Source organism: Asterias rubens, chromosome 13 (genome assembly GCF_902459465.1).
Source record: "Asterias rubens chromosome 13, eAstRub1.3, whole genome shotgun sequence".
Classification (NCBI taxonomy): domain Eukaryota; kingdom Metazoa; phylum Echinodermata; class Asteroidea; order Forcipulatida; family Asteriidae; genus Asterias; species Asterias rubens.
In genome coordinates, this window is record NC_047074.1 from 2,121,706 (window position 1) to 2,147,168 (window position 25,463).

A 25,463-nucleotide genomic window follows, 5' to 3' on the forward strand; every position below is an offset into this window, starting at 1 on the left:
GGATTTTATTTTTATTGGACTGGAGGAAAGTACTGAGTATACAGTGCTTTTAGGGCAGTGGATGCTATTGGTAATTACTCAAAATAATTATTAGCATAAAACCTCACTTGGTAACGAGTAATGGGGAGCTGTTGACAGTGTAAAACATTGTGAGAAACCGCTCCCTCTAAAGTAACGTAATTTTAGAGAAAGAGGTATTTTTTCACAAATTTGTTTTCAAGACCTCAGATTTAGAATTGGAGGTCTCGAAATCAAGCATCTGAAAGCGCACAACTTTGTGTGTCAAGGGTGTTTTACTTTCATTATTATCTCTCAACTACGATGACCGATTCAGCCCAAATTTACACAGCTTTGTTACTTTAATGTATACATTGAGATACAGCAGAAGAAGACTGGTCTTTGACAATTACCAATAGCGTCCATTGTCTTTAACACACCGAACCAGATAATATTTTCATGGTTTTGTTGTTTTTCATACTGAGAAGTCTCTGTAATACATGTACTAATAAAGTAATGATTGACATGTACGCTAACTTTTTAGAAACAAATATTTTTTTATTTTACATGTTTGTTTAAAATATACTTATAAAACATGTATCAGCCCAAGATTTCTGCTTGACTATAATGTACACCTGTGTTCTTCATACAGGTTCAACGGATTGGTGCTTAAAATATTCAGCTATCGTAATTTAACAGTTAATGCTGTACAGACATTTACATGTACGGAAGTTATATGTAGCATGTAATCATTGTCTATAAGTAATTTGGGAATGAACAAAGAAAAATTGACTCGACTTGCTCGACTTGAACCTTAGAACTGTAGACAAGTTGCGGTCTGATTGTCGAGTGGTGGTGGTGCAATGATTCAGGTTTCCGCGATTGAATACTGCTCTCGCGAGCGAAGCTGCTGACTACAACTTCTTGGGACCACAGTCGTGAGAGCAGTAGTCTCGCAAGGGCCAACAGTCTCGCGAGAATACTGCAGAGAGAATCAGAACGCTATCACCGCGACAGACATTTCACGACTTGTCTACAAGTCTAATCAAAAGTTGGCAAAAATTGTATTTTTTGCTCTGGTAAGTCCACTGTCTTGAATCAAGATAAGGTACATTATTCAGCATAATTCAAATGGAGCAAAATGATGCTGCAATGCAGGATTTGTCTTCCAACACCATGATCAGCTCCTAAAAGAACAAACCGAAAAACTTGGCTCTAAACGATTTTGAGGATTTTGAAAAATATGTACAATGTACATAAAAATCGTTTAGAGAAAGAATGATTCTGAATTAGTACAGGTTTATATCAATTTAGTGTTACAAACATCTCATGTATAAAAAATTGGATGGTTTTCCTTTTAAACTTTCAATGACTATTAGTTTGCTAGCACTTTTGCATTTTTCATTGCTCATCCATTTCAAAGTAATTTGTATTGAGAATTCATGTAATGAAAGCAATTGCCTCCATGTTCATTGCCTTGGTGCCCCTTCAAATAGTCCAGTACAAACTTATGATTTCCTTATCGAGGTGACCTAAGTTGAATGATTTGGAGCCCTTGCCCTTCCATAAACGAAGCATCAAGCCTGATACCCAAGCCTACATTCGTATGGACTGTGAAAGGGGTAACCCTGTTTCAGCCCGAGGAGTAGGTGGCAACGGCCTCTGGAAAATATAATTGTAGCCCACACCTTGAAGTGGCCTTCAGGCCTTGTGTGTCAGGCGACTTGCATAAAAATTAAAAAATAATAATAATAATCAGGCCTGTGAACTCGAAGTAGTGAGCAGAATCTTAACCAAATCCTTCTGAGACTGAACTATGTACATGTAGCTACATGTAGATAATTGAAACGTGTCTGTTTGTTCCTTATTTACTGGTTCTTTGAGGACAATACAACACATTGCATGACTGCGAATGTTAAATCTTGCTTCATCACTGCGCGAGAACTGAAATTAAAATACCTTTGCTTAAACTCATTGTGTGCGAAATATGTAAGAAGTATAACAAAAATATTAAAGATACCATTTATATAGCCTTAATGCATTTATAGATTTATGTGTGTTATTATATTATTCAGTAAGGAATATGTGATGCGATCAAGCAAAATGAGTTGTACATCGCCCGAGTTCAATTTCATTTTTTTTTCCTTCACATTTTAAAAAGAGCATAACTTATGCTTTAATGCTGTTAAAAAAAAATATGTTGATACCACCTTTGGTTTAAAAGTTGTGAAAGTGGGAAGATGCAAGAGAATATTACTGGGGTGTGAAGTTAATTTTTTTATTGAAAATACATCAACACATTTTCATTCAATGCTGCTTTTAATCCGTTTTTGATATTATTTACCAGGAAGGAAGTTGTAAATATGAAATAAAATATGTTTTGGTATTGAAAATAAAAAATATTTTTGAAAGTGTCACCCCTTCGACCTTTTTAGGGGCTGTCACCGTCAAACAACTCAATTAGCTTTATCGCAACACACGTGTGTATGTACATGTACATTATGCATCACCCACTAGATACTCAAATGGTAGACTGGTGCATCTATCATTCAAAACCACATGTGGGTTATCTGAACGGTTAGTTACAGTAGGATCATTAAAGACATTGGACACCATTGGTAATTACTCAAAATAATTATTGGCATAAAACTTTTCTTGGTGACGAGTAATGGGGAGAGGTTGATGGTATAAAATATTGTGAGAAATGGCTCCCTCTGAAGTGCCATAGTTTTCGAGAAAGAAGTAATTTTCCATGAATTTGATTTTGAGACCTCAGATTTAGAACTTGAGGTCTCGAAATCAACCATCTAAACGCACACAACTTCGTTTGACAAGGGTTACTTTTCTTTCATTATTATCTCGCAACTTCGATGACCGATTGAGCTCAAATTTTTACAGGTTTGTTATTTTATGCATATGTTAAAATACACCAACTGTGAAGCCTAGTCTTTGACAATTACCAATAGTGTCCACTGCCTTTAAAGACATTGGACACTATTGGTAATTGTCAAAGACCAGTCTTCTTACTTGTTGTATCTCAACATATGCATAAAACAACAAACCTGTGAAAATTTGAGCTCAATTGGTCGTCGAAGTTGCGAGATACATGTAGCTATGAAAGAAAAAACACCCTTGTCACAAGAAGTTGTGTGCTTTCAGATGCTTTATATCGAGACCTCAAAATCTAATTCTGAGGTCTCAAAATCAAAATCATGGAAAACACTTCACTTCAGAGGGAGCAGTTTCTCAAAATGTTTGATACTATTAACCTCTTCCCATTACTCGTTACCAAGTAAGTTTTTATGCTAATAATTATTTTGAGTAATTACCAATAGTGTCCACTGCCTTTAACAGTAGTAAGGAGAATGACCCATTAGAAGCCCTTGTAAACAAGGAATCCACTGAAAGTGACGTAGCGTTGAGTTCCACTGTGGACCGCATGCCTTTTAGATGGAGCAAGCCTAAGCCACAATCTGTCTCCGGATTCAAGATGAACAACCACACTCTGGGACTGCATAACATTGCGGTCACTCGCGTCGGAGTAGATGGCCGTCTGAGGTTCATCGTTTTTCATGAGGGTTACGCCCAAGTATTTACCATCGTAGGAACGAACTCTGCAGGGGGTGTGAAAGAGAGTTACCACTAAGTGTTAAAAGCTTATTAATATACAGAGACAGGCTTTAAAGACACTGGACACTAATTGGTAATTGTCAAAGACCAGTCTTCTCACTCAGTGTATCTCAATACATTCATTAAGGGCTAGTAACAAACCTGTGAAAATTTGAGCTCAATTGGTCATCGAAGTTGCGAGATAATAATGAAAGAAAATAACACCCTTGTCACACGATGTTGTGTGCTTTCAGATGTGCTTTCGAATTCATGAAAATTTACTTCGTTTTCGAAAACTACATCACTTCAGAGGGAGCCGTTTCTCACAATGTTTTATATTATCAACCTCTCCCCATTACTCGCCACCAAGTAAGGTTTTATGGCAATAAATATTTTGAGTAATTACCAATAGTGTACACTGCCTTTAAATTGTATGGAGGCCATGACTCTTGTGCCTTGAGCCAATTTCATAAAGCTGTTGAGCAGAAAATACTGCTTAGCCGATTTCTTTGATAGGTGGTAAAAATAAGTGGGGAACCACTTGCAGCAATGTAAACCTTACAGAATTTTGGCTGGTAACCAGTATCTGTTAAGCAAGTTTTGTCTGTGCTTACAAGTTTTTATGCTTACAGGCTTTAAAACATTTGACCAAGATATGTCTGCAGCTGCTACCCTCATCACAACTTCCCAAGTTTCCCCCATTTAAAAATGTTTTCAAACATACGTGAAGGTGATGAAGTAAAAGCCAGCGTGCTCACACACGAATCGGTTCTGATTCACTTTGAAGTCTGAACCCTTGTTGACAAACACGTGGTCAAACTCGATGGGCGAAGGGTTATCATCGTTACCCAGGGTGACTCCTGTGCTGGCAACGGAGAAAGCGCATTTTCGCGGACCTGTCGTGAACATAAATTGGTCAAGTTATTCAAGTCTGATACTTCATGCAGGCATTGAAGGCGATTGCCTCCATGCCCCCTGGCCATTGCATTGCTGCCCTTGAATTGCTCCAGTAGAAATTTGCAATTTCCTCACAGGTTGCCATTTACCATGGAGAAAATGTCCTAATGCCCTTGCCTTTTTCCAAAACAAAGAATAAACGAAGAATAAACAAAGGCCTGGGTTAACTTGAAGTTAAGCTCAAATGTAGTATTGGCTCCAAGCCCCCAATCATTATGTGTTTAAAGTGACAACTTGGAGCAAGACTAAGTAAGGGCGTGTCATTAGCATTGTCACACAGTGAAATTTGAAAGAGGACAAATCTATTTTTTTAAGTGTTTAAGTTTGGGGTAAAGCTTTTTAAAAGAAGGTTGTATATTATAAGTTTATTACAAGACTCACTCTTGTTTTGCACGCTCTCGACTACATTGGCCATCGCATCTAGATCTTCATCACTCATTGTGTCTGCCATGGCCAACCTTTCGGCCCTCGGCGACTCCACTTCATCGCCAACTTTGAAAGAAGGACGTTGTTCTCTGGCTGCCGCAGGAGCCTCTAGCCTGGACGTCGCTCTACCACCAGCTGTTAGCGGTAGGGTCTGGTCAGGAACCCCCTCTCTACGAGATGCTAGGCGCCCGCTAGCTGCATCCCTTGGCTGGGATCCAAGAGCAACCAGGACGAGACGTTCCAGTTGTGCGATCTTCTCTGACACAGGATCTGATTCTCGCTGGTGAGGAGGAACCTGACGGAAGACTGGTCGAGCCGTTTCATCCTGGGGGACCTCCCTCTGCTGCTCGGCTACTCTTCTTTCTAAGAGTTCAACCTTCATGAGAAACAAAAATAATTGGAAAGCTGTGATTGACTTGACCTCATTTGAGGTGGGTTGCTCAAAATGTCCCCATAAAACCATTATTAGTTTTGTTTAAATGACAAAACCTCATGCCTGGAATTTCATCTGCGAAAACAGCCATGTGACGTCAAATATTTCTTTGCATTGGCATTAATTGAACCGGGCTTTAGCCTTGGGATCCAGTGCAGGTGAGACCCATTTTGCAATAGGATCATTGATGTGAACTCAAGCCTGGTGAACTTCTTACCTTTCTTGTCATGTCCTTGATCTCTGAGTTGACGACCAGAAGTGATGATGCAAAGTTCTCGGCATCAGGGTCCAGTCGAGATTCCGGTCTTCTTCCTTCTGGTTCTCTTTGCTGGGGTCTTCCCACAGATACAGGGATTCCAAGCTCGACCAACTCTGCCTCTCGATTACCAACCAGATCGTTCAGTTCTCGTAACGATGATCCAAGAGTGCCGACCACCTCGTCTGCGCTTTCTCCATTGTCGTCAACCGCTGAGGCCTGGAGTAGCTCAGCCACGAGGCGTTCGTTTTCTGCTCTTAGTTGATCATTGTTTTGCGTCAGAGACGACGCACTACACTGAAGGTTGTAGATTTCTTGTTCCTGTCTCTGTTTTTCACGCTCTATGCGCGACATCTAGAGAGAGAAACATAATTATCATTGTTAACTATTTACAATTCCTTTAATTTCAAGCAATGTTTTGTTAAGGAGCTAAACAAAAAAACTGGCTAAACATACATTTTTAACAAAAATTACTTGAATGAGCCATTGAATTAGAAGCCATAGTGGAGTTGGAAGGCCATGCCTGGAGTTTCATCTTTGAGAGGGCAAAGCCATTTTCATTTCACAAAGTGCACTTCCATTAGAAAATCTGAAAGTCTATGGGACACTTTTGAAGGGCCATTTTCATTTTGCAAAGGGCACTTCTATTTGAAAATCTGAAAGTCTATGTGACACTTTTGAAGAGGTCAAGACCAGGGCAAGCCTGTATGCTTCGTCATTGAAAGGGAAAGGGCACCAAGGCATTTTCTCCATGTTAAAGGGCACCCTATGAAGGCATTGTTAATTTTGTCTGAAGGGCACCAAGGCAATGACCAGGGGGCATGGAGGCAATCACCTTCGTTGCCTCCGGATCCTTGAAGTATCAGGGCAACAGAGGCCACGTGGCCTCCGTGAAATTCCAGGCCTGGAGGAGTTCTGGATGAATCGAGATTAAAATAGAGTGATTACCTGGGACCTCAGCTGGCGATTGTTGGCCATCAACGAAGCAATGTTGTTTCGGCTTTCCGCGGTCTGTGAAGTCAGCTCCTCTGTCTTCTCCAGCAGGTTGGCGATCTGCTCGTCCATCCGGGTCAGTCTGCCCTCATCACAGGTACAGCTTGGCCCTCTAGTATCACCAATAGGGCGAGGTTGACTGGGTTTCCTCTGGGGTGTTGGTATGCGTCTCACCGTTGGTCTGCCACGTGAGAGTTCAGGCGAAACAGGATGGCGTCTCGTCATGCGATCCATGTAGCCGCGAAGGTTCTCATCCCATTGTGGTGATCGCTCATGGCGCGAAGACTTACTATGACCGGCGAGAGAATCGGCCTCAGAGACGGCTGCTGATGAGATGATGATGACAGCTACCAACAAAGTAACTGTCAAAGTGCTGATGAACAGACTACCACAGTTGTCTTTGGATTTGGCCATTTCGGTTCTGAAAAAGAAATAGAGAAAACAAGTTCAGTTATTATGCTATATCAGTTCAGCTTGGTGACTGCTCTACACCCCCTTGTTGTTCAGAAAACCCTATGTTTCGAAACAAAACTGTGGATTGCCACTAGAGGTTAAGGGTTCAGGTAAGGAAAATACACCAGGGTATTGGAACACTATACAAAGCAGTGTCGGAACATCAGGGGTGTCTGAGCAATATGTGTGTCGGAACATGTGTTCGTCGGAACAAACCGCCTATATAATACCATTGGAACGATTCACAACTGAGGTTTGTTTTTTAAAGTGTTTTTGCCCCAGTCACAACACACATTGAGACCAGAACCATGCACTGTGATAGACAACGTTTAGACTTCAGACAAACCTTCTGTATTTTCCTAATGCTCTTAATCCTGTAACCTTAACCCCAATTACAGAGCAGGGCCCCCAAGGAAGGAAGTAAAAGGCCCTAACCCTAATTGCCTCTAGCCTATCATGAGGGTATGCACATCGAAACATGCACTCTTTAAACAACGCCCCAGGTCAGTCCTACTTTTACTCGATGCAGGATCAGGCTTCCCGAAAAAGTTTTTAGAATTGGATATCAGGCCTCGACACACCCCATGACACCTTTTTTAGATTATGGCGGACACTACAGGAGTCCACAGTTTGGTTTGGGTGTATACAGTCAACTTTACCCAATTCCAATAATGTCATAATACAGTATCATGACCAACTTACCTCAAAATGGCTTATTTTGGTGCCCTGAGCTTTTGCTGTAGTGCCCTTTGCAAAGTTAGTTCAAACAAAATTGAAAATTTTCTTCATTATTAAGTTCCCCTCACCAGAGGAAAATCGCTGTGCCCCCTTCAAGAACAAAACTATGGGATTTCAATTCTGATCTTCTGTCATTATTGACCCATTTCTGGGTCAGTTTGACACAGATTCCGGGTCATATTGACTCAGCAGTGGGTCAGACCTCAATCTCTCCTGGATCCGAGTCAATCCTGACCCGAAAGTGTTTGATGTCCTAAGTTTTGCCCTTCTGACTTTTGGCTACTGTTTATATTTTGTCGCCATTAATAATGAAACACATTTTAATGTGTTTTATATCATGGGAGGGCAATACCGAAATAAATAATTATTTATTTAATTTAGTTGAATTGAATTCAATTAAATTAAATTGAAATTAATTGAAAAGAGATTTTACCACACGGTTTACATGGGGGGAGGAGTTACCATAGAGTTGCCCTTCGTTGCACCTGCAAGTTTTCTATTTATTAATAGTTTCTTCCTAACAAATTCATTTCATTGCAAGTTAAATTAAAGGCACCTGAAAATAGGATGTTTTTTCTTTTAAATATAAGAGTACAGTATATGTTTATTAACAATGTCATTTGTCACGATTTATATGTTTAAAAATTAATTAAGTTCTTGGGGGGTTGACTCCACCTACCCCTTTTGTGACGTAGGAAAAGGAAGACTTTGCCTCGATCAAACATAGCCCCCCCCCCCCTCGATGCGTAGATAAACACACGTGCAAAAGTACATGTAATTCTAAGACGTGAGTTTGTACGCTGCGAAAAGGTTTTTTTCTGGCATTTTCCTGCAGATCCCAAGTATTGGCGGTTGTGGGCTGCGAAAGTCAGATTAACTAGAGCAAAGTGGTCCGGTCCGACGTCTTTTTTCAGCGCTATGCAGCGAACACTTCGAGCCGTCGTGCTTCGAATCCGGGATACACGACTCATTTGACATGACGAGAAGAGCCATTCTTAAACACGACGCCGTCCCAAAACAAATTCCAGCTAGTGGGAAGTCGAAGAAGGTATCTGAAAGACGTGACGAACCCAGACGTGAAAAAATTCGGGTAAGTTTGAACTTAGAGGGTATGTTTTTAGCTTTTGCCAAGTGACACGATTTTTTGTTGGTACCGCATGCGATTCTTCACCGTGCGTGCAGGTCCTATGTGACCGTCCGCACATTATACAGCAGCCATAGTGCGTGCGTGCAGTCTGCTCCGTGGCCGTATTTCTATAATAATACGTAGGCAAACCCACATCTTACAACCCATTTGGTCACTGTAATTTTGTTCTGAAAAAAATTGGGCCCGGTCGGTTCCCAGAGGCAGGTAGATGGAGACCCCCCCCCCCTCCCCTTTAGATGCTTCTTTCACGTGAACAAAGGAAATTAATTTTATGTATGGAAGAAAACAAATTGAATGCTAAAATGCCCGCCGCACACGGTCGCTGCTCGCTTCACTTGTTCATAAACCTTTTTCTCCATAAATTCTACTTCCATCATTATTGTTGCCAATAATAGCAGAGTGTTTTCAAAATGTATTTTTATCGTAACGGAATTGAATTTCATATTCACTGTGAAAACAACCATGTGAAGAGTGCAGACCGGTTCATGGATTCTGCGAATGCGACACGAATTTTGACGTCACCGTCCGGCTGATTTCGCATAAAACTGAACTGTTGCGAATTTTTGGCGTCAACAAAATCGCCTTTTGCAGGAAGTATGAACCGGGATTATATAAGTGTAATAGCTTACCAATAAGACGGCGAAAACGAATGTAGTTTACCACTTTCTTCACGGCGATCCTGTGTCTGTCTGTTTAGCAGCTCACACTCCCCATACCAGCAATGTAACTGAACCGGACTTGGGTCCCCTCGATGTTTGGAATAATGGATGTTTGTGGTGCCCTTGAGATTAGGGTGATCCTAGATTTAACCCCCAAGTCACAACGATAGTTTTCACTTCTTCCTCCTATTGCAAAGTGAAATAAACAACTCTTCCTGAAAGGTTGTACCGCTACGTTTGTTTATCTTCATGGTTTATTCTGACTATAAACAAAGCTTATCTCAAGCTTTAGGGGGGCAACCTTTACCCCGGTTTTCTATTGGCTCATGTCTTAAAGCTGCCATCAATGTTGTCGCCAAGGTTCTTGAAGAAGTCGGCTGGAGATTGACGGTGGCGGTATTTCGTTTGTTGGTGGATAGCTCGTGCAAGTTTTAAGGAGATTATTGCCGTCTCCTTTTTTCCCCATAGCCTTTTAGCCTGAGCCTCATTCACTAATAAATTACTTTTTACCCAACCTCACCACCCTTGATGTTGTCAAAAAAAGCACATTCATACTTTTGTCTGAGGTATTGTAAAAAAACAAATCCAAAAGGCTGACCTGTCAAAAAATTAAAATGAATCTTCTGATTGCTTCTCCAAGATGCTATGGGCTGAGAGACTTGAAGGTAATTTTTTAACATCTCATAAACAAATTATTTATGTTTTATTTTTTCAGCATTTAGCATTGGTTGCTGTGCTGTGGTGTGCGAAAACTTTCCGTATCCTGCCATCACTTTTCATTCGTTTGAAAATAACTAATAACTAGTATCTATAGACGATGTGACCTCTGAGAAGACGTTTGTACACAGTTCGCCGTATGGGGGGGGGGGGGCAAAATATCTCCGGTATGAGATTTCATGCCACACATCAGCGTCCTGCTGCAAGCAGCTGCTGAATGAAAGAATGCTCTAAAAAAAATAATGTTCTGCATTGTTTATATACCGCCCTCTCGCGACGGCAGATAGTGCAGTGTGGTGGCCTTGGCAATATTGAGGGCGCGGCGCTCATACACATCGCACAACATTGGGCAATGATTTCTATTTCTAGGAACAGCATTTTGATGTCACGTATGCTGACTCTTACTAGACTCTAGACAGTTCTGAGTTGTGATTTTCTATGATTTCACAACAATTCGCCCATGCCACTCTGGCTAGCTAGGTGCTATTTCTTCGCAGGCAAGGTTGATTTCATCTTTTCGAAGAGGAAGACATAATGACACGATTACAAATGCAGATATCGTTTGTCGCCTTCTCCATTTTCGCCTTTCTTAACGGCAGAGTGAACGGACAACAAGGTCAGTAAAATTGTGTTTCTATTGTTGAAAGGGTCTTAATTATTAACAAACTTTACCCAGCCAGGCCTATGTATTATAAACTACTAGTACTACTACTTAGCTAACCTACGATGAAATATGTATCCTCCTCTTACCAGTTTTCACTGTATTTTTATTATGCCTTTTTCTTTGAATTGGGAAGAAATGTGACCCGCTACGTGAAAATGAGTCAGATGTTGACAACTTCAAGGATTGAGTTATATGCATGGCTGGAAAGAATACACAAACAGCAGTAATTTGGTATATGTCTTAGCTTTGGGGTGTATCGCGTTGCTGAGTTACTTCTGTTTGAAATTAGCCAATACATAATTTTTTTCTGAAAAACGAATTACAAGTAAAGTGATGTTTCAAACTACCATTTCATGCAAAAGGATACAAATAAGACATACGTACGATCACAAAATTGTTGTTTTCATTAAATCATAGCATTATTGCCTAAAAGTAAGTGTTTTTTTTTTTTTTTTCCCCACATAAAACTTTCCATTACTCAATAATGCATTGGGCGACATCTGACTCATTTTCACGTAGCGGGTCACAAATAATGATGCCATATCCTGAGATTCCTTGTGTCATGTGTGTTTTCAGTAGGATAACAGGAAAACTGTTCACAATCAAAAACTAAAAAAAAAAAAATTCAAATCATCTATCCAATTTTTTAACAATAACACTTACAGTACATGGTGTGTTTTGGTAAAGTTTTGGTTTTACAATGCGAGACAGACAGTCCGCCATTAACAGTGCTTTATTTATAATGCATGCACGACATTGGAGCAACGTCATATGTTTTCACACCTTTCATTGGTGGGTATTTTATTGAATATTCAGAAGCTAGTATGACGTGCAAAATAAATCAAAATTACATTTTTGTCCCAAGGCATTAAAGCTACTATTAGAATCCAGAGATATCACAGTCATGAAAGTAAAACACCCCACCCCCCCCCCCCCCCCTTGAAGCCGACACACTTCATAACAATCCGTTTTCCCCAATTTCAGACCAATAATGTTTGGTTTCAGGAGATAAGAAACCAATCTATGATATTTTCTCCTTGATGTAGACTTAATATTTATAACGCTTATCGGAATTTATTACAGTATGCAGTAAATCAAAAACTTTTGTTTGTTTGTCATTTTCACTTAAAATATTTTAATATTTTCCCCACATTTGCACACCATAGAATTCCAAATAGTAACCACCTCACGTGATCCATCTAGTTACTAAAAGCAGAATGAAACTCAATCTAGCAGATAGTAATTTTGTTTTGAACTTTCGAGGTTGGATGATGTTTCTTTGACTCATTTGAATGTTGGCATAATAATGCACTAGTGATTAGTACCAAAAATCAATCATTTTATAAATGTTTGAGCATAACCATCGACAGGAAACCTTTATTCTCAACATGATTAAGCCTGATGAAAATACAGACCGTGAGTAAACTTCTGGTAAATCATGCATGAAAACACAGCCTACAGGCCTCAGGGAAATTCATCTTTAAATAAATGGGCAAGGCCACTTTCATTTTCGTTTACGGCAAGGGTCGAAGATGGTCCGGTGAGGGTCAAAGACGTTTCACCCTCGCCATAGCGTTGCAATTATTGTAAATAATTTACATCTTGTAGCTTGATCGCATCAATGTTCTACATTATACAAAGATTGTAATCATTTGGGTTTTTTGCATACGTCATGTTGCTCATGTACATGTAGGTCATCTTAAAAAAAATGACAACACGTCAGTTTAAAGACAGTGGACACTATTGGTTGGCTAATTGCCAAAGACCAGACTTTTCACTTGATTATCGACATCATAAATGCATGAAATAACAAATGTGAAAATTTGAGCTCAATCGGTCATCAAAGTTGCGAGATAATAACAAAAGATAAAAACACCCTTGTCACACGAAGTTGTGTGCTGTCTGATGCTTGATTTTTAGACCTCAAATTCTAAATCTGAGGTCTCAAAATCAAATTCGAGGAAAAATTACTTCTTTCTCGAAAAACTACGTTACTTCAGAGGGAGCCGTTTCTCACAATGTTTTATACTATCAACCTCTCCCCATTACTTTTACAAAGTAAGGTTTTATGCTAATACTTATTTTGAGTAATTACCAATAGTGTCCACTGCCTTTAATGTAGGCCTATCTTGTCTGCGTTGATTTTCCGTGTTTATCTTGGACAACAATTACATTTGTGTTGCTTTATATGTAGTATGTGCTGATTTTATGACGACGCTGTTTTTGGCACAGGAACAGTCATATGGGCATACACTTTCTGATCGCCTAACACAGTGTGGTTCATTTCAAAGAACTTCCTCCTTTAGACTGTTCAAAATATTCTCATTTCTCACCGTCACATTCCTTATTAAATTAGGCCTACCTTTTGTTTTTTGAACCTTTTATTTAAAAAAGTCATATTTTAAAGCCATTGTATACTTTTGGAACAGCAAACAAAAAAAAGTTCACAGATTTACAAATAACTTACAGGGTTTACAGAAGGTAGTGGTGAAAGACTTCTCTTGAAATATTATTCCATGAAATGCTTTACAATTTGGGAACCATTAAAACAATTATCAATTCTCGATATCAAGAATTACGGACTTATTTTAAACACCTGTCATGACATGGCAAAACGTGCGGAAACAAGGGTGGGTTTTCCCATTATTTTCTCCTGACTCCGAATCGATGACCAATTGTGCCTAAATTTTCACAGGTTTGTGTTTTTATATGTTGTGATACACAAAGTGTTGGCCTTTGGAAAAACTGTTTACCGAAAGTGTCCAATGGCTTGAAATTTAATAAAACCAACCTGTGAAAAGTTTTATTTAAAAAGGTTTTTAGTTTTTGAGATAATTATGTGCATGCAGGAAGAATTAACATTATTAAAGAAAATGAAAGTACTGAGTAAAGAAAAACAACATTATTTTCTTAATCTCTGGTGCCAAAGTAACATCATAGATCGTTAATATGCAGTACCCGCTGATAAAACCTATCTACATGTGGTCTAATGGTACTGAGACATCTGGCCCAATTTGATAGAGCTGCTGTAAGCACACAAAAATTGCTTAGCATGAAATTTCTTCCTTGATAAAAACAAGATTACCAACCAAATTTCAATTTTTTGCATATTGCTTGTACTTCTGGTATTCAGCTGTTGAAATTTGGATTGTAATCCTGTTTTTTTATCAAGGCAAAAAACTTCATGCTTTAAAGAAATTTGTGTGCTTAGCAGCTCTATGAAATTGGGCCCTTCTCTATAGCAATGCAAAAGGTCGAGGGTTCAAATCCCACCCAGGTGATTTGCCTGTGGTTTTTTGTTTTGCAGAACTTTGGGAAATTCTGAGTATACAGTGCCATCATTGTAATTTGTAAAAGGGTTAAGACAGTGGACATTATTGGTAATTGTCAAAGACCCATATTCTCACTTTGTGTATCTAATCATGCATAAAATAACAAACCTGTGAAAATTTGAGCTCAATTGGTCGTTGAAGTTGCGAGATATGAATGAAATAAAAAACACACACTTAGTCACACGAAGTTTGTGCTTTCAGATGCTTGATTTCGAGACCTCAAATTCTAAACTTGAGTTCTCGAAGGAGGGAGCCGTTCCTCGCGATGTTTTATACTATCAACCTCTCCTCATACTAGTTACCAAGTGAGGTTTTATGCTGATAATTATTTTAAGTAATTACCAATAGTGTCCACTGTCTTTAAAACAATTTCAACTTTGAGCATACTATTGAAAAGGAAGATCGTTTGAAAGGCACCAAGGCCAAGACCAGAGGCATTACAGGCCATGGTCCTCGCGGTGACCTGTGGGTAATTCCAGGCCCATTTTAAGGCCAAGTTTTACAACAAAAAAACAGTTGATCGTCCAGGATAGTTTTAGAAGTACACAAAAATCAAATATTGTGTTTTTGAAGAAACATTTTCTAAAATATAAATAGAATTAAAAACCTGATGTGGCCTCAAAAAAGGATGAGGGAGGGGACAGTCAACTTCTTTTTCTTTTGTTTCCTCTTTTTTTTTTTTGGGGGGGGTGCTATGTTTTATATTCTTTATCCCCTAAATGCAATATTAATACAACCTTGTTCAATGTGTTGTCTCTTTATAGTGGACTTTCCCATTCGTCTCCAAGGGGGGCTCACCGAACTCGAAGGACGAGTGGAGATATTTTACCAAGGCTCATGGGGGACCATTTGCGATGATCAATGGGACAGCAATGACGCGACAGTGGTGTGTCGACAGCTTGGGTTCCTTGGCACTGCAGTCGCTAAAACTGGCGCATATTTTGGAGAGGGCACCGGAGACATCGTTCTCGACGATGTGGAATGTGTAGGCACGGAGAGCCTTTTAGGCCGGTGCCCCGCTAAGCCTTTGGGCGATCACAATTGTGGCCACGGTGAAGATGCTGGAGTTGTGTGCAGAGCTCCAGGCGAAGAAGGTACCAGACCCGAGCATTGGACGCATCTAGGGCTCAATTTCATGGGTCTGCTTACAGCCGAATTCTGCGCTTACGATCGGGATTCCTGCTTAAGTGCAAGTGCAAAAGTTCTGCGCTAGCCTTGTAAGCGTATAATGCCTAGTAATGTGGAGTATGCTTGCGCTGAAGCCAAAATTCGCCGCTAACCTGTTAAGTCATTTGACGTAAGCACAGAATTCCTTGCTACCGTAAGTGCTGATTCTACGGTAAGCAGAGCTTTGAATCTGGGCACAGGTGTCCTCTGCTTGTCCTCTCTATGAAGTCAAGGCTTAGGATGTTTCTTCTGAGCTGAAGACAAAGCCATGATGTGAAAAAGTAGTAATTTTTAAAGTGTAGTATTCTCACTTTGTGCATCCCAACAAAACATGCATTTAAAATAAAAAAGTCTGTGAAAGTTTTGGCTCAATTGGTCATAAAAGTTGTTTGAAAATAACAAAAGAAAAAAAAAAACCCTTGTCACACAAATTTAGCAAGAAATCACCTCTTTCTCAAAAACTATGTGGCTTCAGATTCAGAGGGGGTTGTTTCTCACAATGTTGTTTAGTATCAAACTTATTACAAAACGTGTGCAGTGCTTTTAAACCCTCCAAAATTATGGACTAATCTCATGTTATGTGCTCAATCCATTTGCAGTGGGGTATTCCATTCGGCTTATAGGGGGCAGCAACGATCTGGAAGGCCGAGTGGAGGTGTTTTATAAGGGTGCGTGGGGGACGGTTTGTGATGACGAGTGGGATATCAGAGACGCAGGGGTGGTGTGCCGACAGCTCGGTTTCGACGGCACGGCAACACCGAGAGTAGCATCATATTTTGGTGGTGGCTCCGGAGATATCGTGTTGGATAACGTTCAGTGTTTAGGCACGGAACTCTACTTGGCCAAGTGCACCTCTTCAACTGAGCACAATTGCGGCCACACTGAAGACGCTGGCGTGACCTGCACAGATGATGATGTCACTGGTACGCATAATAGATAAGTCAGGGCCCTATTTCATAAAGCCTGTAAGCACAAACAAATTGGCTAAGCACAGAAAAGTTTCTTCTTATTCTGTTTTTTACAATATGCAACAAATGGAAATTTAGTTGGTAATCCTGTTTTTACCAAGGAAGAAATTTCATGCTAAGCAAGTTGTTGTGCTTACAGGCTTCATGGAATTGGGCCCTGGTGGTTAGTTCATCAGAGTTTGGGTTCGAGTCCTGGTCAGGACACTGGTGTCCTTGAGCATGATACTTTACTGTTACTGCTTCTATTCACCCAGGGGTATAAATGGGTACCTGTGAGGTTAGAAGTTGATATTGTGTATGAAAAAGCCACTAGCGCCTTACAGGCAGCTCAGGGCTGTATACTCCCCAGGGAGCTGAGAAAGATTACAGGGATGTTATTGGCACAGTGTAAAGCGCAATGAGACAGCTATTGTGAAATATGCTATATAAAACATTATTGTTATTATTATTATTATTATAGATGTTGAATTTGAATCAGGGATAAATAATAATAATTATTATTACAACATTCCATGCCCTGTGTTTTTTTTTTTAGAGGACTATTCCGTTCGACTTCGAGGAGGTGGTACTTCTCACGAAGGCCGAGTGGAGGTGTTTCTGAACGGTGAATGGGGCACGGTGTGTGATGACGACTGGGGCATCAACGACGCCAAAGTAATCTGTAGACAGTTGGGCTTCCCCAAGGCACGCTACGCGAAAACGTCTGCGTTTTTCGGCGAGGGCCAGGGAGAGATTCTATTGGACGACGTGGGCTGCGTGGGCTTTGAATCCCACCTACGAGACTGCACAGCAATGTTTACGCACAACTGCGGTCATGGAGAAGATGCCAGCGTCATTTGCAGTGACGAAGACGGAAACTTTGTAGATAGTAATGCGTAAAATTTAACTTCTTCCTTAGCCTATTCTTTGGTGCCCTTGAATTGCTCCAGTAGAAGTTTACAATTTCCTCATAGGTTGCCTTTTACCAAGGCAAAAATGCCTTGGTGCCCTTGAATTGCTCCAGTAGAAGTTTACAATTTCCTTATAGGTTGCCTTTACCAAGGCAAAAATGCCTTGGTGCCCTTGAATTGCTCCAGTAGAAGTTAACAATTTCCTTATAGGTTGCCCTTTACCAAGGCAAAAATGCCTTGGTGCCCTTGAATTGCTCCAGTAGAAGTTTACAATTTCCTTATAGGTTGCCCTTTACCAAGGCAAAAATGCCTTGGTGCCCTTGAATTGCTCCAGTAGAAGTTTACAATTTCCTTATAGGTTGCCCTTTACCAAGGCAAAAATGCCTTGGTGCCCTTGAATTGCTCCAGTAGAAGTCTACAATTTCCTTATAGGTTGCCCTTTACCAAGGCAAAAATGCCTTGGTGCCCTTGAATTGCTCCAGTAGAAGTTTACAATTTCCTCATAGGTTGCCTTTTACCAAGGCAAAAATGCCTTGGTGCCCTTGAATTGCTCCAGTAGAAGTTTACAATTCCCTCATAGGTTGCCCTTTACCAAGGCAAAAATGCCTTGGTGCCCTTTCAACACTGAAGCATGAACAAAGGCTTGAGTACATCGAGTTGAAACCCACGGTTCTTTTCAGAACCACCCAACTCACTTACCATGTTCACAAACCTTTCTATATAGCAAAATTCCACCATGCAAAGTTTCAAATCCTACACCATAGAGTTACATGTATGTATAAGAACTAGAGGGCGCACTGGCCTTTATACGCGCCCCGGCATGCGCACAGGCAGCCATTTTCTAAGTTGACAAAACTGGCATCCAACAGCATGTGTTTGTGCGGCCATTTTGTAAGTTGAACAAAACAGCTTCGCGTAGCGTTTAATAAACACAAACTCCAACGTGTGTTTCATATTATTATTATTATTATTATTTCATTTTACTACAGCATGCAAAAGAAAGATCTCATTTTCCTTTGTGCCGGTAACTCCTCGAGCCGGGCTACGTCCCGTAGCCTTAGATCTCAAGGGTCTTTCTCAGGATCCTCGCTGTTCCCAAAAGCGCTGCCTTCTGTAATAGATCTACCCTCACATTTGTCCCTATTTCATCTAGATGTTTCCCCAGTGCTTTGGGAATGGTGCCAAGTGCTCCAACCACCACGGGGACTACTTTTACCTTTACCTGCCAAATCTTACGAAGTTATCTTACATTATTATTATTATTATTATTATTATTATTATTATTATTATTATTATTATATTATTATTATTATTATTATTATTATTATTATTATTATTATTATTATTATTATTATTATTATTATTATTATTATTATTATTATTATTATTATTATTATTATTATTATTATTATTATTATTATTATTATTATTATTATTATTATTTGTTCGGCCAAGATTTCAACAAATAGTACAAGATACAATATTACCGTACTAAAGAAATATAACAGTATAAGAAACAACGAATGTAAACTTATGACACCTAGAACAATTGTAAACCAATGATTGAATGAGACAGAGCACTGGCAATCAAGCAAGACAATTATAAAAACAGACAGGACAAGCCAATTCTAAGATGGCCAAGATTAATAAAAGTGAACCTAACCACCGTGACTCAAAAGCCTATCAATCCAATCTTATTAAATGCGCTTACAGAATGGCGCGCGCCTGTCTCCTTGCGGTCCTGTCGCGTTTTAGCACGAAGCATCACCCGTGCGCCCTCTAGTTCTTATATATACCTCTATGCCCTACACTAATCTCAATCAAGTGTTGTAGACATAAGTGGCTCTTTATCAAAAGCGCTGACGATTTTATCAAATTTCATCCCTGATCTTTCCAGGTGCGGAAACATGGGGACAGGTTCGGCTTGTTGGCGGGGATACTGCCAACGACGGCGCGGTTGAAGTTTTCATCGGGAGCCAGTGGGGTAAAGTTTGCGATGACGAATGGGATACTAATGACGCCGAAGTCGTTTGCCACCAGTTGGGTTACACAGGAACCCGGGGATATACTATCGGTTCTACCTACAAGGCTAGTGAGGGTAGTCAATTTGTCATGAGCGATGTAGCCTGCGCGGGGAGTGAAACTAGACTTGTTGACTGCAGCTACGACAGCACACCGACTTGTTTTCATTTTGAAGAAGCTGGAGTGGAATGCTTGCAACCGAGTAAGTCCAAACCTACGGCCAATTTAGAGACTGCTTAGGTCCAAGTCACATTACAGCGATAACGAAAATGATACGACGCAAAGAGAACGCAGTTTATTGGTTAAAATTTTCTACGCAACCAATCGAGGGCGTGCATTGTTAGCATTCTCGATTTTGTTATCTTTATCGAGGCCTGTGTGATTGGGCCTTTAGGCAAAAACATATGACGAAACATTTGTCTGGTCAGCAAAAATGAGCAGGATACCAGTCACAAATTGTACAAGTGCTATGGCATTTTGGCTGGTAGTCTTATCCTGGTAAGCATAATCTGGTTGTGCGTAGCTGTTTTTTGTGCTTAATCAGCTCAATGAACATGGGCCCTGGGGTCAATTTTATAACGTTGTTAAAGGGACACAATGCCTTGGATCTGTCGAGTTGGTCCATGAAAAGCATTTGAAATCGTTTGTGTGAAGAGTCAATATGGTTAGAAAGATGTGGGGGTGTTGTGGCCGAGCGGATAAGAGCACTGAACTCGAGCTCTAAAGCTTCTGTTCTGTAGATTGTGAGTTCGAATCCCGGTCGTGACACTTGTGTCCCTTAGCAAGACACTTAACTATAATTGCTTCTCTCCACCCAGGGGTAAATGGGAACCTGCGAGGGCAGAGATGGTTCTTGTGATTGATTTAGCCGAGTAGCGCATATAGTTGTCACACAGGCTGTATACTCCCCAGGGAGCTGAGATAGTTTAAGGAATGATTTAAGTCCCAGTGACCAGGGGTAACAATGTCGGAAGCGCTTTGAGATGCCCTCGGGGAAAAAACGCTGTATAAAAACTAGTTATTATTATTATTATAATTATGTTTTAAAAGTAGAATAATATAACAAAGTCACTGTTACTTTCCACATGGCAGCGGAAGAACTAGTCCAATGGGATTACGACTTAAGAATTAATGTGTGATCTATTTTTATCCATCAGCGCATGGCGATATACGTTTGTTTGGTGGGACCTTTCGCAGCGAAGGACGTCTTGAGTTATATACGACCAATGGTTGGGGAACTGTCTGTGATCTAGACTGGGACGAGAATGATGCGGAAGTCGCCTGTCGAGAGCTTGGATTTACTGGCGTCACAATTTCAAACCTTGGTGATTCTTAGGAAATTATACTAGGGAATATGTACATTTGGTAATTTTTCTTACAGGGTTGTCCATAGTTTTTGAAGAGGCGGGGGGGGGGAAATACAACTACCCGGTTTTGTCAAAGGACAGAGCAAAGGACGAAGCCCATCCCGTTGCCCTTACAGCGTTGGCTTTGCTGGCGCCGCATCTTCAAACTATGGTGATTCTGAATAGGGAATTATCCTTGAAGGTTTTCGATTGAATGTTTAATTAATTGTCAATATACTTAAAGGCAGTGGACACTATTCGTAATTACTTAAAATAATTTTTAGCATAAAACCTTACTTGGTTACAAGTAATTGGTAGAGGTTGATGGTATAAACATTGTGAGAAACGGCTCCCTCTGAAGTGATGTAGTTTCGAGGAAGAAGGAAGAAGATTTAGAATTTGAGGTCTCGAAATCAAGCATTTATACAGCACGCAACTTGTGCAACATGGCTGTTTTTTCTTCCATTATTCTCTCATAAGTTTGACGACCAATCAAGCTCAAATTTTCACAGGTTTGTTATTTGATCCACATGTGAGAAGACTGGTCTTTGACAATTACCAGTAGTGTCCACTGCCTTTAAAGCACAGGCAATCAGCCCTACTGGTTTTTGCGAAAGAATAATGAAAAAAAATAATGAAAAAATTGCATGTCCTTCTTTCTCGCCACCCAGGGGTAAAATGGGTAACTGTAAGGGCAGAGATGGTTTATTTTAATGATTAGGTTGGAGCCTGTATACTCGCCGCACAGGCTGTTTAGAGTGGTGAGAGTCATTACTAACAAAAAAGTCTGAAACTTGGATACAAATTCAAAGGTTTGTTGTTGAAATGTTGGCATTTCCACCTTTTGGTAACCCCTGGGATTATTATAGATTCCAAGGAGCTTTTGGAAACAGTATCCAAAGCACCAGAGAAATAGGCAAATGAGCAGGATTTCTGTATTTGTGGGAAAATATATTGTCTGATTTATTTCACCAGGTCGACATAAAGTCTGATTTCAGCCATAAGACTTAACAATCTCATCCCTGTGTTTACTCCCCAGGGAGCTGAGATGGTTTAAGGAATGAAATATATGGCCCAGTGACCAGCCATCGATTTCACCAAACTCTTCCTAACTTGGGATTAATCTTTGGACTTGGGACGGGTTCAATTCCGCATCCAAACACGTAGAACGCATTGAACCCATCCTAAGTTAGGACGGATAGGATAGATCCTAGCGTTTCATGAAATCGCCTGCTGGGGTTATAATGCTGGAAGCGCTTTGGGACGCCCTTCAGGCTGTGAAAAAGCAGTAAAAATAAAAAGTGACTATTATTACTATTATTACCTCAACTTATATTTTTCCCACTTTTGTTTTGTTTTCTAAGATGGTGATTTTGGCGTTAGCAACGACCCCATCGCAGTCTCATCTGTCTATTGCTCTGGCCTTGAGAATCGATTTGTGGATTGTGACATACCTTCCGTGGAATTAAGTAGCTTCTGTACCCACGACAATGACGTTGCCATCAAGTGCTCCACGCGTGAGTATAAATAAACCTTCTTTTCCAACCCCAACCTACACTTGCGGATAAGTCGTTACATGTCTGTTATGGTTCCGACTCTCTCAACGCCGTGTTGCCAGCGACGCTGGCAGTACTCTCACGAGACTGCTGGCCCCCGCGAGACCACTGCTCTCTCAGCTATGGTTGATGGCGGAGTAGTAGTCGACAGCCAGCAGCTTCATGCGAGAGTAGTGATCTTGCCAGAGCAGTATTCTATCGTGGAAACCTGAATCATTACGCCCCCACCACAACTAGACTATCTCATCGTGACAGACCATTAACGACTTGTCGACAAGTCTAAACCCCAAACTGATGTGTTCCGGTGGCCCACTCACTTTTGCACTTTACAGTACGATATAACTCACATGTGAGGACTGTTCATGTATGAGGAAGAAGAACCCATAATCTCGAGTATTTCAATTAATTAGGTAAGAGCACTAAACTCAAGCTGTTTCTGTTTCGCAGAGTGTGGGTTCGATTCCCTGTCATGGGACTTGTGTCCTTATACAAGCCGGGATATGATTTTTCTGTTGTTAATTGGAAATCTGGTTGTTTTTTTTCTTCTTTTTTTAATTGTTGACTGGGACCATTTTTTATGTCTTAAACAGCGGCGAACACTGTTGAGATTATAGGGATCGTCGTCGGAGTGCTCATCGGCCTTGTTCTCCTTATTTCTTGCTGCTGGTGCTGCTGCAGGTCATCCCCAAAAGATGAGGTAAGATTTATAACTCAGTCTCCTGCCCATTACTAGAGTGAGCTAGTCAAAGCATTGAGACCTGTCTAAAGCCATTGGACACTTTCTGTACAAAAAAAAAAAATAAAAAATCACAGATTTACAAATAACTTACAGGGTTTACAGAAGGTAATGGTGAAAGACTTCTCTTGAAATATTATTCCATGAAATGCTTTACTTTTTGAGAAAACACTTAAACAATATAAATTCTCGAAATCGAGATTTACGGATTTATTTTAAACACATGTCATGACACGGCGAAACGTGCAGAAACAAGAGTGGGTTTTGCCGTTATTTTCTCCCGACTCCTATGACCGATTGAGCCTAAATTTTCACTGGTTTGTTATTTTATATAGAAGTTGTGATACACGAAGTGTGGGCCTTGGACAATACTGTTTACTGAAAGTGTCCAATGGCTTTAAGAACTCCCTCTGCGGTAGTGAAGTTACTAACAATCCGATAAAACCTAAAGTAGTAGTCCCAGCCGATTGTCTACCTTCCACCCGGGTAGAAGTTAAAAAGCAGGACTGTTCTTTTCAGAAATGAGAAGTCTCCCGAAGTCAAAAAAATCTACTCCGCATTTGTAGAACAAAAGCAAGACAGTTCTCTGAAGAACAAAATCTACCTGGCAAGTAGATACACAATTGGTATTGTCGCAAACCAACAGGCAACAGATTTGCTCTTTCTTCCATTTTTCAAGCTTTAAGTTTTCCCATTACTCTTCGTAGTTGCTATAAACCGTTGTAATGGTTTGATTCATTAGCTCTGGTAATTTTAACTTTGCAGACGACAACGGCCACCACCACAGCACCGGTCACCAACGGGGCGGGAACAACAGAAGGTTACATCCCAGTTTCCCAGAGTCCGGGAGTGATCACCCACCCACCTGTTGCTTCCTACTCGCCCGCCCAAAACACAGTCGCCTTGAACCCGTCGGGCAATTACGTTGAGCCCCCACCACCAACTTATCAAGATGTGATTACAACACCATCAGCTTATCCAGTGACAATCCCAGTAGCTACCCCGGCGTACCCTGGCGCTGCAACTGCACCACCCCTATATGAGGGTTACCCCGCCCCTAGTCAGGGCGGCGCAGCCTACCCTCCACCCAGTCAAACCCAGATGGCCTATCCCCCGCCGGCTCAACCATATCCCCCACCCGCTCAACCATATCCCCCACCCGCTCAACCATATCCCCCACCCAGTGGTGTTCAGCAAAAAATCCCCACCCAGTCTGCACCCAGTGGGGATAGTGAGCTACCATACCCTACCACCCAGCTCACGCCCAGTGCACCTACCAATGTGTAGACATTTTGGATATTAATACTGGAAATTTGGACAGAGTAAGTCTATTACCTTTTCTGTTTTATAATCATTAACAAAATATTATTATGTTTTTGGTTTTTTTTTTTTTGGGGGGGGGGGGGGGAAATACAAGTGTGCTTCCGGAAAATGAAGAAACGGCAAAACACTCAAGAAATACTAAATTAAAAGCAAACACAAAAGTAAAAAAAACAAAAAAAACAAAAAACAAGCACATATTTTTACGGGGGGTTACATTTTTTTTTAACAATTCAAATTAATTTTGTTTGCTGGTGATATGTAAACATTTTGTACAAATGTAAATACTTTTATTAATTTTTAAGTAAATTCACTGTACAATCCAAAGCTTATACTCAAGAAATCCTTTGCTGAAGGAAAGAAATGAAATTTGTTTTTTTGGAAACGGGGTGATTCTTTAAAGAGGGAATTTAAAAAAAAGTTGATTATGTGCAAGGGTTTTTATGGAGGTACAAATCACCAATTTTAGTTGCCAGTTCAAATTGCCAAGAGGCCATTCTCTCAATTAAGAAAAAAAATTTTAACCTTGTTTTAGATTACTGTATATATAACAAAAGGGTTGAGGGGTGCGCTTCACTCACGTAAGCGTTGCCACCGTTTACTCAGATTCGCCAACAATTTCCAGTGTAATGAGTTGTCGCCACCACCGTTGGCAAACTTGGGTGAACGTACTTCTGAGGTGTTGTTGGGTGGTTTTCAAATGCCGGACAAACAGACAACATAATTGTTAATTGTCACACGAAATTGATAATGGTGTGTTTTCAAATGGGATTGATATAACAAACTTAATTAGTTGATGTCACAATGCAATAACAATGTTATGAAAAACTACGCGCGGTGTCACCATCTTCATTGCAGACCGCCGCCACATTGACATCTTGAAGTGCGCACCAATTGTTCCAATGATAAAAAATGTTTGCGCAAACGGTTGCAATATGTTTGCGCAATTGTGGAGCGCACTCCTAGTGCTAAACTAAAGGACGTCAGTCAGGATAATAATGGATTTACCTGGTGAGTCTGCTGCCACAAAGTGTCCAAAAAAAGTTTCAAATTTTTATTTTTTTTATGAGATGTAGG

At 40.4% G+C, this 25,463-nt stretch overlaps 2 protein-coding genes across 2 annotated transcripts; one reads left to right on the plus strand and one right to left on the minus strand.

Moving 5' to 3' along the window:
- Positions 1-3,299: 3,299 nt before the first annotated feature.
- Positions 3,300-9,995, minus strand: LOC117298264. Its single transcript, XM_033781409.1, has 6 exons — positions 9,639-9,995; positions 6,627-7,092; positions 5,640-6,032; positions 4,945-5,365; positions 4,331-4,502; positions 3,300-3,611 (listed from the first exon to the last, which is right to left on the minus strand). Exons 2-6 carry the CDS (start codon positions 7,083-7,085, stop codon positions 3,371-3,373), a joined length of 1,686 nt encoding a protein of 561 aa, XP_033637300.1. The 5' UTR covers positions 7,086-7,092; positions 9,639-9,995; the 3' UTR covers positions 3,300-3,370.
- A 703-nt stretch (positions 9,996-10,698) lies between these two features.
- On the plus strand, positions 10,699-24,611 carry LOC117298621 (deleted in malignant brain tumors 1 protein-like). The gene is made up of 9 exons (XM_033781941.1): positions 10,699-11,001; positions 15,146-15,475; positions 16,148-16,480; positions 17,052-17,384; positions 19,304-19,630; positions 20,586-20,753; positions 22,139-22,291; positions 22,921-23,027; positions 23,832-24,611. The coding sequence occupies exons 1-9, from the start codon at positions 10,920-10,922 to the stop codon at positions 24,351-24,353; spliced, it is 2,355 nt and encodes a 784-aa protein (XP_033637832.1). The 5' UTR covers positions 10,699-10,919; the 3' UTR covers positions 24,354-24,611.
- Positions 24,612-25,463: the final 852 nt, after the last annotated feature.

Bases quoted from the DNA above. Each gene is read 5' to 3' on its own strand.
- LOC117298264 (XM_033781409.1), bottom strand. From the start codon at position 7,085: ATGGCCAAATCCAAAGACAACTGTGGTAGTCTGTTCATCAGCACTTTG. The intron at 4,503-4,944 runs GTGAGTCTTGTA...TGTTCACGACAG, and splicing joins CGAGAGCGTGCAAAACAAGA to GTCCGCGAAAATGCGCTTTC. The intron at 3,612-4,330 runs GTATGTTTGAAA...CACCCCCTGCAG, and splicing joins TTTTACTTCATCACCTTCAC to AGTTCGTTCCTACGATGGTA.
- LOC117298621 (XM_033781941.1), top strand. From the start codon at position 10,920: ATGACACGATTACAAATGCAGATATCGTTTGTCGCCTTCTCCATTTTC. The intron at 15,476-16,147 runs GTACCAGACCCG...ATCCATTTGCAG, and splicing joins CAGAGCTCCAGGCGAAGAAG to TGGGGTATTCCATTCGGCTT. The intron at 22,292-22,920 runs GTGAGTATAAAT...TGTCTTAAACAG, and splicing joins TGCCATCAAGTGCTCCACGC to CGGCGAACACTGTTGAGATT.